General features: G+C 41.3%; 1 protein-coding gene across 1 annotated transcript in view; it reads right to left on the bottom strand.

The window, feature by feature from the left end:
* LOC122559630 (protein FAM180A-like) overlaps nt 1-15,247 on the bottom strand; it is a 76,860-nt gene that overhangs the window by 9,187 nt on the left and 52,426 nt on the right. Inside the window, exon 2 of the mRNA XM_043709428.1 lies at nt 3,977-4,080. Within this exon, the coding sequence (XP_043565363.1) occupies nt 3,977-4,080 (104 nt within the window). The remainder of the gene's footprint in view (nt 1-3,976; nt 4,081-15,247) is intronic.

Genomic DNA, 15,247 nt, shown 5'->3' with positions numbered 1-15,247 from the left:
TCTGTGTCCTGCACCTCTTCCTCCACTGAGCTAGATAATTCTACAGCCTCATTGCCCTCAAAGGCCATATCTTTCTAGAAGGTCATTTACAAAGAACATTGTTCTGGGGGATATCTGATTGGTCTCAGCACTGAATTGCATCTTCAGATGGCCGACAGCCCATGGTGTGTTGCTTCTGTACCTTTGTCTGGTGCCTTCAGAGAGAGGTGAGCAGTTGTTTGTTCAAGGGATATCCCTTGTCACCTCGCATCCATTCATGAAGTTTGGAACTGGATTGAAGAGTTGAGGCAGCCTGGACATTTTGGGAGGATGAGGGACTCATGACAGCTGCCAGGAAAGTGAATGCACTCAGAAGAAGTTGTTCTTTTTGTGATTGTTGATCAACTGACCATTGTAGGAATGGAAACTCCTCATGTGGGTGATGATCTTCTCATGTTGTGTCTACGTTCAGTCAACTGATCTGATGCAGATAGTGTGTGCATTCTCTACATCTCCTTAAAATTCGGGACAACTGCTTAATGTGCTGTTATTTACCTCATCGATGTCAATTAACCTTCATGATAGATCAATCTTTGTCCCTTAATCACTAACCCTGGAAATGAATTCCACAGCCTTGTAGGGATTTTTGTGGTGCATAGGTAATGCCTTTACCTCTGAACCAGGAAACCTGGGTTCATGGACAACCTGTTCCAGAGATGTGTAATAATGTTTCTGAATAGGTTGATTAGGAAAGTAGGTTAAATAAAATGAAAGAAACTTCATCTGGAGAACGCTGTTGGTATAATGACAGTGTCCTCCACCTTCTATAGCCAGGAATCCCGGTTCAAGTTTCACCTGTTCCTGAAGTAGCATCTCTGAATGGGTTGATTAGGAAGCTATCAAAGGTTTCTTCTGTCATCCATCTAAAAGACTAGCATTCAACCAAATATCAATTGACCCTCCTTCATGATTTTCATGGAAATTGTTTGAGGTAGCCAGTCATCTTTTTGATCTTATGTTGAAGAAAAACAACTGCAAATAGTGAAAATCTAATAACATGACAAATATGCAACACGTTATTCAGAATGTGTAATGCAAGATTAACTATTTGCAAAATTGTAAAACAACTGAGAGTATTTCACTGGATATTTGAAGAAATTAGGGAAGATCAGGAAGAAACAATAGATACTTCAACTAAGAAGTGGAAAGTAATGTATTACTAACAAACCTGCTGCTTACAGCCTGAATTTTTAATTAGAAGGGGAAGTTCTCAGAGATACCAAGAGGTCTGAGTACTTCGTTACAAATTCATGAGAGGATGTTGTGAGCTCCAAATTATTTCAAATTGTTTCACTAGAGGGTGCTGCAAGATCAGTTCTTTCTGCTAACTGATTGCTTTTGATTTGTGATCCTGTTCTTCGTAAATTACATGTCTTCCAACTTCAATTTCCATTTATTATCACTGCCCAATATTTAATATTCCTGTTGAGTCTGTGCAGCTTTTGACAGATCAGAAAGATTTTATAATCCTGTTCTTATGGGTTTAATGTGTTTACTTTTCAACTTAACCTGGTAGTCCTTGTTGAATTTACAGCTAACGTGAGGGGTGCTCTGCATACATTCCATGTAGTGGGGGATTCATTCATAAAGGTGGATGCAATTTTTCTGTTTTATTCTATTTTTGTTACTGTTTGTCTTTATCTGATTATGCTTTTGAAAAGTATCTACCTGAAATAACTGCCCAGAGGCCGGTATCCCATCACCAAGTCTTTAGTTTTATATTCTCTATTCATATTCCCTATTAACTGAAGCTAATGAAGTTATTCCTAATCTTATGGTTTTGGAACATTTTGATGCATATAATACAATCATAAAAAGCAAAGTTCTGCTAAACAGGGGCATTTAACTGCATTGTATTGTGCTTAGATGTGTTTGGAAGTTTGTATGTTTTTATTCATACACTACAAAATACACAGTGGTCCATACTTATTGAGCAAACACAGTAGAGATCCTATAAAGAATGCAAAGCTGCACAGTGTTGATTTGAAACAAGCTATTCAAGGCTTTACAAGATACATAGCAATTCAGAATTGATCCAAAGAATGTTAAACTCCATTTGTGCCTCAATCATCCCGAACATTCTACTTGGTTTCCTTCCCAAGAGATGAGTGTAGTGGAGGTTCACAAGGCTGATACCAGATATGGCAGGACTATCATAAGAGAAGAGATTGGTTTGACTGGGCCTATATTCACTAGCTGAAAATGTGTTGCTGGAAAAGCGCAGCAGGTCAGGCAGCATCCAAGGAACAGGAGAATCGACGTTTCGGGCATAAGCCCTTCTTCAGCTCTGATCTCCAGCATCTGCAGCCCTCACTTTCTCCTATATTCACTAGACCTTAGAAAGATGAGACAGGATCTGGTTGAAATGGACAAAATTCTAACAGGACTGGACCAACTGGATGAAGGGGGCAGGGAGATGTTTTTCCAGGCTGGCGAGTCTAGAACCAAGGGACACAGTATCAGAATACAGGGTAGACCATTTAGGATTAAGATGAGGAAGGATTTCTTCATTCAAAGGAGAGGGAATCTGTGGAATTGTCTACTGCAGAAAGGCTAAGTCACTGAATATATTCAAGAAAGAGATTGATACATTTTTAGATTTTAAAGGAGTCTGGGAAGAAAGCACTGAGATAGATAGCTGCCATTAATCTATTTATTGGCAAAGCAGACTAAAATGGCAGCCTGTACCTAGCTTGTATGTCACACCACTCAATTACTGTATATATCAACAAAGTTAGAAATCCAATTTGACTGCACTGAATTATTCTCTAAATCCTAACATCTTATATCTTTTCCTGATTCACATCAATGATTGGAGATAGGTGTTGAGAGCAAATACCTATATTTTCAGATGATACTAAAGCTGGGAAGAATACTGAATTGGGAGGTTGATGCTGAGTGACTTCACTGAGGCATTGATAAGTTGGGCAAATGAGCAGAGACCTGGCAAATGAATTTCAATGCAGAGCAATGCAGGTAATCATTTTGGTTGAAGAAACGTGAAGAGCCAATACAAGCTCAATGGTACAACTTTGAGACGAGTACAGGAGCAGAGGAACCTTAGGATTCAAATGCATAATTCTCTGAAGATGGCAGGCAAGTTGAAACAATTGTTAACAGTGAGAGGATTGTTGTATTTATTAGTAGTAAAAGTAAGGAAGTGATGCTATAAGTCATTGGTCAAACCACATTTGGAGTATTGTGTTCAGTCTGGGCACTTTATTTAAGAAAGGATGTTAAAGCCCTGGAGACAGTGCAAAGGAAGATATACAAGAATGATGCCAGGAATGAGGGATTTTAGATATAGCAAAAGATTAGAGAAATTGGGCTTATCTCCTTGGAGCAGAGATGGTTAAGAGATTACTTTACTGAGATGTTCAAATCTTATGTACAATTTTGACAGGGTAAAGAAGAATATTCTGCTTCGGTATGTCAGTGACTAGGGGTTACAATTTCAAGATTGTCAGCAAAAATGCTGGGAGTGAGATGAGGAGAAACATTTTTATTCAGAGAGTTGTTAGTCTTTGAAAAGCGCTGCTCTGGAGAGTATTGGAGGCAGATTCCATCAGAGGTTTCAAAAGCGAGTTGGATATATATTTGCAGGTAATGAATTTGGAGTGCTACAGAGATAGAGCTGGAGAGTGGGACTGGCTGGGTAGCACTTTCCAGAGCTGGTACAGACATGATGGGTCAAATAGCCTCCTTCTGTATTGTAAAATTCTATTATTCTAAGAGCAGTTAATTATTTAACTATCCTTCACCAAGAAAATCATAAAGATACTCTTATCCTTAGGAGCAAGATGACAGTGAATGTTCACAATGAAAAGTTTCAGAAGCTAGTTAATTAATATATAATTGCTTTGTGTCTTATCATTTTAAGTATTCAATAACAGTGAAACAGAAGTGTAAAATGTGAGAGAGACAGAGAGAGAGAAACCTCATACAGCAGCTCCACGTCCTTATATGACTTCTGGAACACAGGATTAATAGGAATGTTGGAATCTAGATTTCTTTTTAGCCTCTGTGCAGATGGGAACAGAACTAGAAGAGGAAAAGAAAAAGAAATGTTGTTAATGTGAATAAAACAATAACAAAATCATGAACTTCAAACAATTCAATCTCAATAATATTCCATTAAGAACAGCATGTGGGCACAAATTAATGAACACCTGACAATGATATTATATTCAGTGCAAAACATAACATTCATTCATACTTTATATACAGTTGCCATCATGTAACAAACTCGAGGATACAGTTTCAGCTCTGAGTTCAATTCCCAGTTCTGGAGTAATTGTACCCTAAATTCTATATGTTTTGAAAATATTGTTGCCCTGAATTTTTCACTTAAAACTGTTTGCATATTAGTAAATGTGAAATCTGTTATCAACAATCAGAATCAGGCGGCATTTAAAATACATTCTTCACAGGAAGTGTTGCTTCAAAAAAATAATCCTTTGTATATTTGGTTAAATTTGCATAAAACAGATGAAGATAGGTTTCTATGGTAAAAATAAGCATTTTAACCACCATGTCAATTTAAGAGCTCTGAATTGTGTTTTTCTTGAGGTGTAAGCATTGTTGGGAAGGTCAGCATTTACTATCCATCTTGCTAGTGAGCTCCTTTCTTGAATTCCTGGAGTTCACGTGCTCCAAGTGCACCTACAGTGCAGTTAAGGAGGGGGGAGCTCCAGGATTTTGAGCAAATGACTGAAGGATTGGCTGCATAATTTCAAGGAGAAAGTGAGGACTGCAGATGCTGGAGATCAGAGCTGAAAATGTGTTGCTGGAAAAGCGCAGCAGGTCAGGCAGCATCCAAGGAGCAGGAGAATTGATGTTTCGGGCATGAGCCCTTCTTCCTGCATAATTTCAATTCAGGATGGTGTGTGGCTTGGTGGGGAGCTTGAAAGCGACTGCATTCCCACTCATTTGCTGACTTTGTCCTTCTGGTTAGTAGCTGTTGCAGGTTTAAAATGTGTTGCCAATGAAGCCTTGATGAGTTGCTGCAGTGCATTGGTACATGATAAAATGCTGTCACATGGTGGTGGAGGAAATGATTGATTCGGTTTTTTAAAATTCACTTGGAGGGAACGTGGGCGTTGCTAGCCGGCATTGATTGCCTGTCCACAGTTGCCCTTCAGAAGGTGGCGGTGAGCTGTCTTCTTGAAACACTGCAGCCCATGTCCTGTAGGTAGATGCATGATGACCTGAGGGAGGAACTCCAGGATTTTGACCCAGCGACAGTGAGGGAACAGCAATATATTTCAAAGTCCGGATGGCAAATGGCTTGGAGGGGAACTTGAGTTAGTCTTGTTCCCATGTATCTGCTGCCTTTGTCCTTCTCGATGGAAGCGTTTGTGGGTTTGGAAGATGCTGTCTAAGGATCTTTAATGAATTTTTGCAGTGTATCTTGTAGATAGTATACATTGCTACTACTGAGTGTCAGTGTGGAGGGAGTGGATGCTTGTGGGTGTGAAACCAATCAAGTGAGCTGCTTTGTCCTGGATGGTATCAAGTTTCTTGGGTATTGTTGGTATTGCATTCATCCAGGCAAGTGGGGAGTATTCCATCACACTCCTGACTTGTCCTTTGTGGATGGTGGACAGACTTCAGGGAGTCAGAAGGTGAGTTACTCACTGCAGTATTCTTAAACTCTAATCTGTTCTTGTAACCATTGTGTTTATGTGGTGAGTGCAGCTGAGTTTCTGGTCAATGGTAACCTTCAGGATTTTAACAGTGGGGGATTCAGTTATGGTAACACCATTCAATGCCAAGAGTTAGTGATTAAATTAGGAGAAAGTGAGGACTGCAGATATTAGAGATCAGAGTCAAGAGTGTGGTGCTGGAAACACACGGCAGGTCAGGCAGCATCCAAGGAGCAGGAGAATCGATGTTTCAGGCATAAGCCCTTCATCAGGAATGAGGCTTGTGGTCCGGGGATGGATGGGGTTGCTGAGAGATAAATGAGAGGGGAGTGGGGTTGGGGGGAAGATAGCTGAGAATGCAATAGGTTCAGCCATAGTGCGGTGGGGTTGGTTGTTGCGGGTGTCCCCTAGATGTAATCTGAAATGATCCGCAAGTAGACAGATCTTTCCCTATCCGCTCCACCCTCCTCCTATTTAGCACCTTCTCCCTCACCTTCATTGACCTCTTGCATTCTCAGCTACCTTCCTCCCAACCCCCTCCAATTTATCTCTCAGCACCCTGGTCCACAAGCCTCGTTCCTGATGAAGGGCTTATGCCTGAAACGTCGATTCTCCTGCTCCTCGGATGCTGGCTTACTGCTGTGCCTTTCCAGCACCACACTCTTGACTCAGTGATTAAATTGTCTGTTATTAGAGATGGGCATTGCCTGGCATTTGTACGGTGGGTAAATGGTACTTGCTACTTGTCAGCCCAAGCCTGGATATTGTCCAATTCGTACTTTATTTGAACATGGACTGCTTCAGTAACTGAGAAGTCATGAGTGGTGCTGAACATCTGACCTTATGATGAAGGAAAGGTCTTTGATGAAGCCGCTGAAGATGGTTGGGCCTAGCACATGACCCTGAGGAACTCCTGCAGTGATATCCTGTAGCTAAGATGACTGACCTCGAATAACCACGACCACCTATGTGCCAGGTATGACTCCAACCACTGCAAAGTTTTGAAAGGGTTCCTTGGTGTCACACTGAATGTGGCCTTGATGTCAAGGGCTGTCACTCTCACCTCTAGAATTCTGCTTTCTTGCTAATGTTTGAACCAAGGCTGTAATGAGGTCAGGAGTTGAGTGGCCCTGACGGAACCCAAACAGGCCATCACTGAGCAGGAGGTGCTGCTTGATAGTACTGTTGCTGACAGCTTCCATCACTTGTCTGATGATTGACAGTAGACTGATGGGGCGGGTTGGATTTGTCTTGCTTTGTGTGTACAGGACATATTTTCCAAACTGTCAGGTGGATGCCCGTGTTGTACCTTTGTAGGGTATCTCAAGTGTGGAAACAGGCCATTTGGCTGTACTAGAACAGCTTGGCTAGGCGAATGGCAAATTCTGGAGCACAACTCTTCAGTATTATTGCAGGAATATTGTCCGGGCCAATAATCATTGCAGTGTCCAGAGCCTCCAACTCTTTCTTGATATCATGTGGAGTGAATTGAATTGGCTGAAGGCTGAGGAGACTTAGATGATTGTCCACTCGGCACTTCCGGTCAAAGATTGCTGCCAGTACTTCAGGCTTATCTTTTGTACTGATGGGTTGGGCTTTACCATCATTGAGGATGGGGATATTTGCGGAGCCTCCTCCTCCAGTGAGTTGTTTAACTGCCCACCACCATTCATGACTGGATGTGACTGGACCGCAGAGCTTAGATCCAATCCATTGATTGTGGAATTGCTTAGGTCTGTCTATAACCTGCTTCTTGTGCTGTTTGGCATGCAAGTCGTCCTGTTTGCTGGCTTCACTGGGTTGACACCTCATTTTTAGGTATGCTTGGTGTTGTTCCTAGCATGTGTGCCTGCACTCTCCATTGAACCAGGGTTGAACCCCTGCCTTGATGGTCATGGTTGAGAGGGGTATATGCCGATTGTGCTGGAGTACAATTCTGCTGCTGTTGATGGACACAATGCCTCATGGATGCCCAGTCTGGAGTTCAACGTCAGTCCCATTTAGTACAGTGATAGTGCCACACAACTCAATAGAGGTTATTCTCAACATGTAGGTGAAACCTCATCTCTATAATGACTGTGCGGAGGTCACTCTTACGATATTATCATGGACAGATGCATCTGCAGCCGGCAGATTGGTAAGGATGAGGTCAAGTGTGTTTTTCTCTCTTGTTGGTTCCCTCACCACCTGCCACAGTCCTAGTCCAGTAGCAATGTCTTTTAAGAACCGACTAATTCAATCAGTAGTACTGCTGCCGAGTCGCTCTTGGTGAATATTGAAATCCCCCACCCAGGATGCATAATTATCACACTCAGTGCTTCCGTAAGTGTTCTCAACATGGAGGAGTACTGATTCATCAGCCAAGGGAGGATGATATGTATGTGATAATCAGCAGGCAATTTCCTTGATCATGTTTAACCTGAAGCCATGAGACTTCATGAGGTCCAGAGTCAATGCTGAGGACTCCCAGGGCAACGATCTCCTTCCTGGCTGTATACCACTGTGCTGCTACCTCTGCTGGTGGGACAGAACTTAGAGTCATAGAGTCATACAGCATGGAAACAGACCCTTTGGTCTAATCAGTCCATGCTGAACATAATCCCAAATTAAACTAGTCCCACCTGCCTACTCCTGGCCCGTTTTCCTCCAAACCTTTCCTATTCATGTGCTTATCCAAATGTCTTTTAAATGTTGTAATTATGCCCACATCCATCACTTCCTCAGGAGGTTCATTCCACACATGAACCACCCTCTATGTAAAAAAAATTGCCCCTCAGGTCTTTTTTAAATCTTCTCCTCTCACCTTAAAAATGTGCCCTATAGTCTTAAAATTCCCTGTCTTTTGGAAAAGACAACTACCATTAACTCTATCTATATCCCCATAACATATCCAGAAATGGTGATGGCGGAGTCTGGGATATTGTCTGTAAGGTATGATTCCGTGAGTATGATTATGTCAGGCTGGTGTTTGACCAGTCTGTTAGATAGGGCAGAAGTGGGTATTGCAGGTGCTGGAGATTAGAGTCAAAATTAGAGCGGTGCTGGAAAAACACAGCATCTGAGGAGCAGGAAAATTGACATTTTGGGCAAAAGCCCTTCATCAGGAATGAGGCTTCATTCCCAGTCTGTTAGACAATTCTCTCAATTTTGGTACTAGCTCCCAGATGTTAGTCAGGAAGCCTTTGCAGTATCAACAGGGCTGTTTCTGCCATTGTGTCTTCTAGTGCCTTGGTCAATGCCAGGTGATCCGTTCAGTTTCATTTTTTTATTAAGACTTTGTAGATATTGATACAACTGATTATCTTGGTGAACATTTCAGAAGGTAGTTGACAGACAACCACGTTGCTGTGGGTCTGGAGTCACATGTGGGCCAGCCCAGATGAGAATGGCAGATTTCCTTCCCTGAAGGACGATAGTGAGCCAGATGAAAGTTTTTCTGACAGTCGATAGTGGTTTCTAGTCATCAGTAGTTTCTTAATATCAGATTTCCTTTATAATACTGAATTCAAATTCGGAATGAGAGACTTGTAAATTCTGATGGGCCGACTGTGAGACGGTGAGTAATTTTCCAAGAATTACAAGTTTCTGATAAGACCTTTTGGAATGGATTCTCATTGTTGGTAACCTTCAGGATGTTGTTGGTGGGGCAGTCATCAATGGAAATGCCATTCAATGTAAAGGGGAGATGGGTGGATTCTCTTGGTTAGAGACGGTCATTGTCTGACACTGATGTGTCATTAATTTTATTTGTTACTTCACAACCCAAGCCTGGATGTTTTCTAGGTCTTACTGTGTGTGGGCAAAGGTTGCCTCTGTAACCAACGAGTTAAAAATTATGCAATTATCAGCAAACATTTTCACTTCTCAGTTTAATTCAGAAGGTATCTCATTGATGAAGCAGGAAATAATTGGGCTGCACGCTATTCTGAAGAATTCCTGTATCAACATCCATGAGCTGAGACAATTGGTTCTGACAATCATAATCATCTTCCTTTATGCATGGAATGTCTTCAATTAATGGAGAGCTTTTCCTTTGATTCTCATCGGCTTAAATATTTGCTAAGCCTGCTTGATGTGGCACTCAGTCAAATGCTGCCTTAATGTCAAGGGCAGTCAATTTCATCTCGCCTGTGGAGTAAAGCTGTTTTGTCCATGTTTATACAAAGGTGTGTAACGAGGGCAAGAGCTTAGTGGTCCAGTTGAGCATTAGTGAGCAGGTGATTGCTAATTACGTCCCACTTGGTATCACTGTTGACGACTCTTTCCATCACTTCATTGACCATCGAGAGTAGACTGACGGGATGGTAAATGGTCAAATTAGATGTGTTCTGCTTTTTGTGTACAGGGTCTACCTGGGTAATTTTCCACAGTGGTACAACTGTACTGGAACATATGCAATCAGTTTAAAATCACACAACACCAAGTTATAGTCCAACAGGTTTATTTGGAAGCAGTAGCTTTTGGACCACTGCTCCTTCATCAGGTGATTGTGGAGAATAAGATTGCAAGACACAGAATTTATAGCAAAAGTTTCCAGTGTGATGTAACTGAAATTATATATTGAAAAAGACCTGAATTGGTTGTTAAGTCTCTCATCTTTTAAAATGATCATGTTAGCATACCCACCATATACGTGGCAGGTACTCATGCAACTCAGAAAACATTGTCTACCTCATACGCTGCAGGCTTGGATGCCCTGAGGCACGGTACATTGGTGAGACCAAACAGAGGCTACGGCAACAGATGAATGGACACCACAGAATAATCAACAGACAGGAGTGTTTCCTCCCAGTCGAGAACACTTCAGCGGTCTGGGACATTTGACTTCAGTCCTTTGGGTGACCATCCTCCAAGGCAGGCTTCAGGACAGGCAGCAGTGAAAAGTGGCCGAGCACAGGCTGGTAGCTGAGTTCCGTACCCATAGTGAGGGTCTCAACTGGTACCTTGGGTTCATGTTACACTACAGGTGACCCCATTGCACTATATATATGTATATATAACACACACAAACACACACACACACTCTCTCACAGACATTCGTAGTCCCCCCAAATCACACCCCCCAACGCACACATATACATATAAGTTTGTGGGGTGAATTTGAACTTGGAGAATTACATTTTACTTTGCTCAAAAAATGCAGGAATCCATTGAAGATTCTGTAAATTTGTTTTTAGATTAGAGTCAGTCTGACCGTTGTGGCACAGACAGCCTCACAGGGAGCTAACACCTTCAATACATTATGTGGGCCGACATGACACCAATTGTTAAAGTTCACTTGAGAATGTAACTTTTAAAAAAGGTTTTGCAATTTGCATATGTAAGAAATGAAACCAATGTGGTCATTCTAAAAGATGAGAGACTTAACAAACAATCCAGGTCTTTTTCAATATATAATTTCAGTTACATCACACTGGAAACTTTTGCTATAAATTCTGTGTCTTACAATCTTATTCTCCACAATCACCTGATGAAGGAGCAGTGCTCTGAAAGCTAGTGCTTCCAATTAAACCTGTTGGACTATAACCTGGTGTTGTGTGATTTTTAACTTTGTACATCCCAGTCCAACATCGGCTTCTCCAAATCATACGCAATCAGGCTTGTCTTGATACCACATAAGGTGAATTGAATTAATTGAAGATTGGCATATATGATGATAGGGTGTTCAAGAAGAAGCTAAGATGGATCATTCACTCAGCACTTTCAGTTGAGAGTGGTCGCAAATGCTTCAGCTTTATCTTTTGCACTAATGTGTCACAATTAGCGATGGGACTGTTTTCAAAACCTCTTCACTGGTTAGTTGTTTAATTGTATACCACCATTCATGACAACATGTGGCTGAACTGCAGAGCTTTGATGTGAGCTGTTGATTTTGGAATGGCTTAGTCTATCTATCTTCCAGTGCTTAGCATGTGCACAGTTTTGTCTTGTAGCAACCTAACTTTAATGCAACTTTAAAACAATGTATATAACTCTCTTCCAGTCACTTTGGGGTACAAATTCAGTTTCTATAAATTAAAGCAAAAAACACAGTTGAAAGCATTTCAACCTATCAGTTTACGTCCTTGCATCTAAAACAAAGTTTACGTTTTGAAGTCTCAAAGTAAGCCTGAAAATGTAACTAGCAGAGATTCCAAATGGTGATTTGTTTACCCTAAACACCAATTTTCTGAGAAGGACGTGCAGTTTTTAAAACTTGCACAAAAGATTGCAGAAGAATGAATCCAGCTGAAAGCACTTCTAGATCATTTGACAATTTTGACTGAATTATACTGAAGAAACCAGCAAAATCAAGTGGAAAACCCAAGTAATTGTTTTCAAATATATTATCAGCTTTTTTGCAAATATTCTTTTAATAACCAACACTCAGAGATGCACAATTTTTGCTTACTTCATTGGTTTATATTGACTTCATTCATCAATTTGTATCAAACCGTAAACATAATTTCAGTACTTTTCTCAGTTCAGTTGGCTGGTTTGCAATGCAGCGTGACATCAGCAAGGGTTCAATTCCCATACTGGTTGAGGTTACTATGAAGATCCCACCTTCTCAACCTCATCCCTCACATGAGGTGTGGTGACCCTCCGATTAAAGCAACATCAGTCACCTCTCTCTCAAATGAAGAGCAGCCTCTGGGACTATGGCAACGTTACATTACCCACACTAATGCATCTCCATTTTATAATGTGTAAGATATGCCAAACTACAGTCAATTCTGCTACAACACAGTAGTTCCATTCTCGTGCAATCTTGTGTTATAAGAAAATTGTGTACTAGCAGCACCATTTAAACACATGTGGCCGGAATCACGTTATAACCAGTAGACATTTTCTAAGTTTGTGCTTTACACATAGTTTGCCCAATTCACCAAATATGTTATAGCGAATTCATGTTCAAGAAACACTCATTATAGCAGAATGATCTGTATTCTGATGTAGCCAATGTTTGTGACAGCATGAAGCAACCAGGCCTATGTTCATTCCCACATCAATGACAAGTACATTCAATAATTTTCTTGTGTTTACTTCAACAGTAAAAAACATGTTGATTTGAATTTATTTTGGCACCCATAAGCTGTAGAAGTTGGAACTGATATCTAAAGGAAATATCCTCATACTTTACATTCCAACATCTGTTTTCACTTATTAAAGTGCCAACAATACAATTTTTTAAAAACTGCACTGATGTTTAAAGGTTTAAAATTTGACAAAAATATATCCTATTTTCTGAAATTCTTTTCCCCTTCTCAATTGTGTTTTTTAGTCACTTATCAGCATGCATATATGCTGGGAATATTATTTACTACTCTTAGACTTTTTTATGCAATCCTCAATTAGCTAGCTAGTTAAGACATTCAGTAACAAAATATACAGACCTGGAAGGTCTCAAGTTCGCTGTCTAGACTCTATTGAGCAGCTGATACTCATATTTGAGATTTTAGTATGAGACTGGGCATCTTGGATTAGAAAACAAAGGTGAGGTAATTGGGGTTCCTGCCCTTGTGTATAATCCTCAAGGTCATGGGAGTCAGGCTGTCAAAAACCATACGAAAACCGACTGTCTTACTTCATATATAAGGATAAAGCACATCTGTGAAGCCAACCTGCAACACGATTTAGTCGCAAAATGAAAGAATGCCCTACTCTAGTGTCCACGAAAAGCACAACGACAGCGTGCTGCAGCACTGTGGGTCTACTACATCATATGGATAGTGGCCATTCAAGCAGGTAACTCACACCATTTTCTCAAATGTGCTGCATGACCTGAATTTTAGACTTGAACTCACACACAAATAACATTCACTTCACAGAAATGTCAATCAATCACCATCACCAACAGGAAGGAACTTAACCATTTCACCTGCACAGTTAAAGGTAGTACAAGTGCTAAAACTCCCTTTGTCACCATCCGCCATTGACCAGAAACATAACTGGACGAGGCAGTGCAGATGCACTTTGCAAATACTACCAAAGTCCCACTCATCATTCTGACTTGGAACTTTACTGAGATTGTTCAGTATCACTGGTTCAAAAACCTGGAACTGCCGTGCATCAAGGAGTATTTTGCATCAGTATTTACTGTGGAAAAGGATATGAATATAGATTGTAGGGAAATAGATGGCGACACCTTGAAAAATGTCCAGATTACAGAGGAGGAAGTGCTGGATGTCTTGAAACGCATAAAGGTGGATAAATCCCCAGCACCTGATCAGATGTACCCTAGAACTCTGGGGGAAGCAAGAGAAGTGATTGCTGGGCTTCTTGCTGAGATATTTGTATCATTGATAGTCACAGGTGAGGTGCCAGAAGACTGGAGGTTGGCTCACGTGGTTTCACTGTTTAAGAAGGGTGGTAAGGACAAGCCAGGGAACTATAGACCAGTGAGCCTGATGTCAGTGGTGGGCAAGTTGTTGGAGGGAATCCTGAAGGACAGGATGAAAATGTATTTGGAAAGGCAAGGACTGATTAGGGATAGTCAACATGGCTTTGTGCGTGGGAAATCATGTCTCACAAACTTGATTGAGTTTTTTGAAGGAGTAACAAAGAGGATGGATGAGGGCAGAGCAGTAGATGTGATCTATATGGACTTCAGTAAGGTGTTTGACCAGGTTCCCCATGGGAGACTGGTTAGCAAGGTTAGATCTCACAGAATACAGGGAGAATCTGCCATTTGGGTACAAAACTGGCTTAAAGGTAGAAGGCAGAGGGTAGTGGTGGAGGGTTGTTTTTCAGACTGGAGACCTATGACCAATGGAGAGCCACAAGTATCGGTGCCGGGTCCTCTACGTTTTGTCATTTAAATAAATGATTTGGATGCAAGCATAAGAGGTATAGTTAGTAAGTTTGTAGATGACACCAAAATTGGAGGTGTAGTGGACAGCGAATAAGGTTACCTCAAATTGCAACAGAATCTTGATCAGATGGGCCACTGGGCTGAGAAGTGGCAGATGGAGTTTAACTCAGATAAATGCGAGGTGCTGCATTTTGGGAAAGCAAATCTTCGCAGGAATTATACACTTAATGGTAGGGTCCGAGGGAATGTTGCTGAACAAAGAGACCTTGGAGTACAGGTTCATAGCACCTTGAAAGTGGAGTCGCAGGTAGATAGAATAGTGAAGAAGACATTCAGTATGCTTTCCTTTATTGGTCAGAGTACTGAGTATGGGAGTTGGGAGGTCATGTTGCAGCTGTATGGGACACTGGTTAGGCCACTGTTGGAATATTGCGTGCAATTCTGGTCTCCTTCCTATTGAAAAGATGTTGTGAAACTTGAAAAGGTTCAGAAAAGATTTACAAGGATGTTGCCAGGGTTGGAGGATTTGAGCTATAGGGAGAGGCTGAACAGGCTGGGGCTCTTTTCCCTAGAGCGTCAGAGGCTGAGGGGTAATCTTCTAGAGGTTTACAAAATTATGAGGGGCATGGATAGGATCAATAGACCAAGCATTTTCCCTGGGATCGTGGAGTCCAGAACTAGAGGGCATCGGTTTAGAGTGAAGGGAAAAGATATAAAAGAGACCTAAGGAGCAACTTTTTCACATACAGGGTGGTATGTGTATGGAATG

This window comes from Chiloscyllium plagiosum, chromosome 19 (assembly GCF_004010195.1).
Source record: "Chiloscyllium plagiosum isolate BGI_BamShark_2017 chromosome 19, ASM401019v2, whole genome shotgun sequence".
Classification (NCBI taxonomy): Eukaryota; Metazoa; Chordata; class Chondrichthyes; order Orectolobiformes; family Hemiscylliidae; genus Chiloscyllium; species Chiloscyllium plagiosum.
Note: the sequence above shows the minus strand (reverse complement) of the source record. Positions and strands in the feature narration are given on the sequence as shown.